The 3292-nt window shown below is 42.4% G+C and overlaps 1 protein-coding gene across 1 annotated transcript; it reads right to left on the reverse strand.

The window, feature by feature from the left end:
- Positions 1-2514: 2514 nt before the first annotated feature.
- LOC147886431 (putative calcium-binding protein CML44) lies at positions 2515-3045 on the reverse strand. The gene has a single exon (XM_087395250.1). It carries the CDS (start codon positions 3043-3045, stop codon positions 2515-2517), a length of 531 nt encoding a protein of 176 aa, XP_087251376.1.
- Between the last annotated feature and the right edge of the window lie 247 nt (positions 3046-3292).

Below are 3292 nucleotides of genomic sequence, written 5' to 3' on the forward strand. Positions count from 1 at the left end.
AGAGAGAGAGAGAGGGAGAGAGGGGGAGAGAGAGAGAGAGGGAGAGAGGGGGAGAGAGAGAGAGAGAGAGAGAGAGAGAGAGAGAGAGAGGTACACCTGATAGATAGTGACCCTTCATATCTGACTATATAGAAATAATACTAAGATACTTATTCGGATATTATCCACCTATCACTGGCACACTAGGAATTTGGAACAAATTTCTGGACCTGAACCCACCAAATGTTTAATTCAAAAAATCCTAATGCTCTCCAAGTAAGCTTTCTTCATGAGGCAACATCTCCTCAATCCAAGATTATGCTGGAAAATTGAGTGACGAGCTTGGTGCAATGCCGAGGTTCAAACCACTTCTAGACAGAGCTTCGTACCCGAGTTACAAAAAGAATTTTTTTATCCCAATGTTATTCTATAATATAGAAAAATTGAAACTATATACAAAGCTAGATCATGACTAGATATTTTGTTATTGTGTTAAAAAAAACACAGTTGGTGGTTAACCATTCATGAAGATTGGCTATGTTAAAAAACATAGTTTGATGATGTAATTTGAGAAGAAGCCTTTATTGATCTAAAAGATCAGCTGGTTTGGTAATTAAGTGCTCAACAAAGGTTTGCAACATCAGTTGGTGCTGTTGGAATACTTGGATCAGTCTGCAAGGAAACCTGTGTAACTTCTATCTATCCTTCATCTTCAAAGAAATCAGTAACTCTGTCTAGCCTTCGTGGTACTTCCACCTTACTCGCCTATTATTTTTTGCTCTAAAATATCACAGATCTTGTTAACTATATCATAGTAGCTATAGGGATTTACACTATCAAGAGCAGAGTAAATTGATACATTAAAATGTCTATTCTATTGGAATATTTCAGAGATCTACATATATTATCAAATACCTCCATAAATAAATAGCTACTACTTTAAATTTTTTGAAATGCAAGACGATTCTGGCAGTTTCAAATGCATTGAAGAGCTGTGGCTCTAAGCATTTGCCACACTCTAACTAAAGCCTCATTCATGCTTCCTCTATCATCTAACAGAGCTTGTTTTAGTTTAGTTAGAAACTGAAAAAAGCCTTATCATACCATTTTTGAAGTTTTCTCCAAATAGGAGGGACTTCCACACAATCCCAGAATAGGTGAAATATAGTCTCCTTCCTATATTTGCACAGTGGACAACCACTGGGTTCCAACTATCTTCTACATGGACAACACGTCGGCCTTTGGTCTTTTGCCAGTCGTTTCCTTCCATACACCTTCATTGTCATTGCCACTGCCATCTGACGCTATTTTCTCTTTGCTCCTGCTATCACTAGTAGCCATCTTAGTGTGCTCTAGTTATTATTGCAGTGACTTTTCTCTTGAATAGCTTTCATTTGCATCTCATTCTTCAATCCATAACCATAAACCCTACATGCTTAACCCTCTTCACCCTTCATGCACTCCTACTCAATACCACTTCCTTTATCAACATCCTTTGAAGCTTGTGTTTGATCGAAAAAGTCAAGCTTTCACTCTGCCACACTATCTCTAGAAGGTCACTCTTGCCAAAAGACCACTCTTCTTACAAACGTAGCATGCATCGGGGAAATTACCAAACTAAACTGAAACAGCTTCCATCCATTATGCATGTCCAAATCGAGTCCTTCATGGAAATCTTTCCTCCTGTCCCATAGTATACATAATTTTGGTGAAGATTGTAGCAGTGGAACATAGAGAACTCTCTCAAGAACGAAGGTGGCTACTACTAATATTCTCAACTTCTAGCACTAATAGCTTACTAAGATTGGGGAACCTAAGCTATGAGTTCTCGGCTAAGCTATGAGTTTTAGGTCGGTTAATGCCTCATTGAGCCATTAACCCTTCATTAGAATCAACCACATAAGGGGGCACCCAAGGGGGTTTGACCATATCCAATGCAGAGTACCTAATGAAGATGAATTCTTGAGATGGTTTGTAGTTACATATCAAGGCCATTGTGCCCTAGGTTGATTACCAGTTTATTGGGAAAGGTTTTTTGTAGGTGTTCGTCCATTCTAGTGCAATTCGCTTTCATGGAAACCTAGTGCATATCATCCCTTGGAGCGGGATTGGCTTCTATCTAGTGCAATTGGCTTTCGTGGAAACCTGGTGCATACCATTAGTTGGAGTGCCTCCTCCACTCCTAAGGAGGTTCTGCAGCAGTGTGGTGTGAACTAAGCTATGAGTTTTCGGCCGGGTGGTGTGAACTACCACACAGGCGGTCATGTACTCCTTCGGCAAAACCTCGAGGCCTAGTCTCGGGCCTACCTAGTCTGCTTGATTCGATCAGTTGTTGTGCATGATTGCACGCCCTTGAAGAGTTTGCACTGTCAAGGAGCCTTGCGAGATATGGCATCCTCGGTACAGCATGGTCTTGAACTTGTGCAAATCTACCAGCCCATTTCCGTCCATATCCACTTGATCTAAGAGAGTTTGACACTTCACAAGATCGGTTTCCTCTGCCAAGCCTAGGCGGCAAAGCACCTCAGCGAGCTCCTACGCGTAGATGTAGCCATCTTTGTTCTTGTCATAGATATTGAACGTATCGACAGGCTCATTAGAGTCCGCTCCAGCTGGATCGTCTTCAATGGGGGACTTCGTTTTCGGTTCATTTTGGTAATTAATCGAGTCGTACAATTCGATAAATTTACAAAAATCCATAGACATGTCTTGCTTCTGGTCAACGGTTTCCATGAGGGACACCAAGTAACTCCGCGACACCTCTTTATCGAGCTTGCTCAACAAGGACACCATTTCATCCAAGCTTATCTCCCCGTCCTTGTTTTTGTCTAACAGCCGGAACAAGGGGAGCAAGTCAGGCAGGGAGTTGGCCTCAGATGGGGCACAAGGAAGACGCTCATTCTGGCGGGCAACCACGTGATTCTTTTGCAGTTTTGTCGAGTATTGGGCATTCAGTGGTGATAGAACAGAATCGTAATGGCACAGGGTTTGAAAGCAGTGCTCGAGTTGAGAGCAACGGGAGGAGGCGGTGGGAGTGATGTGAGTCAAGGTGAGGGAGGCGTTCATGAAGAAACAGGTTTGAAGGCAAACGATCAGGCGACTTGAGGATAGAATGAAGGGCGAGGATGAGAATGAAGAGGGAATGTATGTATGGAAGGAGAGGCAGTGGAGGAGGTTAAATAATAAAGCAATGAGGCCTTCCCGTGTTGCTTCCACACTATTTGATGACTCGAAAGTTCTTGGCACCTTTCGTGTTGCTTCCACACAATTTCATGTTGGCACGGCGCACTGCTTAGTCAAACACCAAAAAACA

This window comes from Dipteris shenzhenensis, chromosome 24, assembly GCF_047967505.1.
Source record: "Dipteris shenzhenensis isolate YYH24624 ecotype China chromosome 24, Dip_SZ_1.0, whole genome shotgun sequence".
Lineage (NCBI taxonomy): Eukaryota > Viridiplantae > Streptophyta > Polypodiopsida > Gleicheniales > Dipteridaceae > Dipteris > Dipteris shenzhenensis.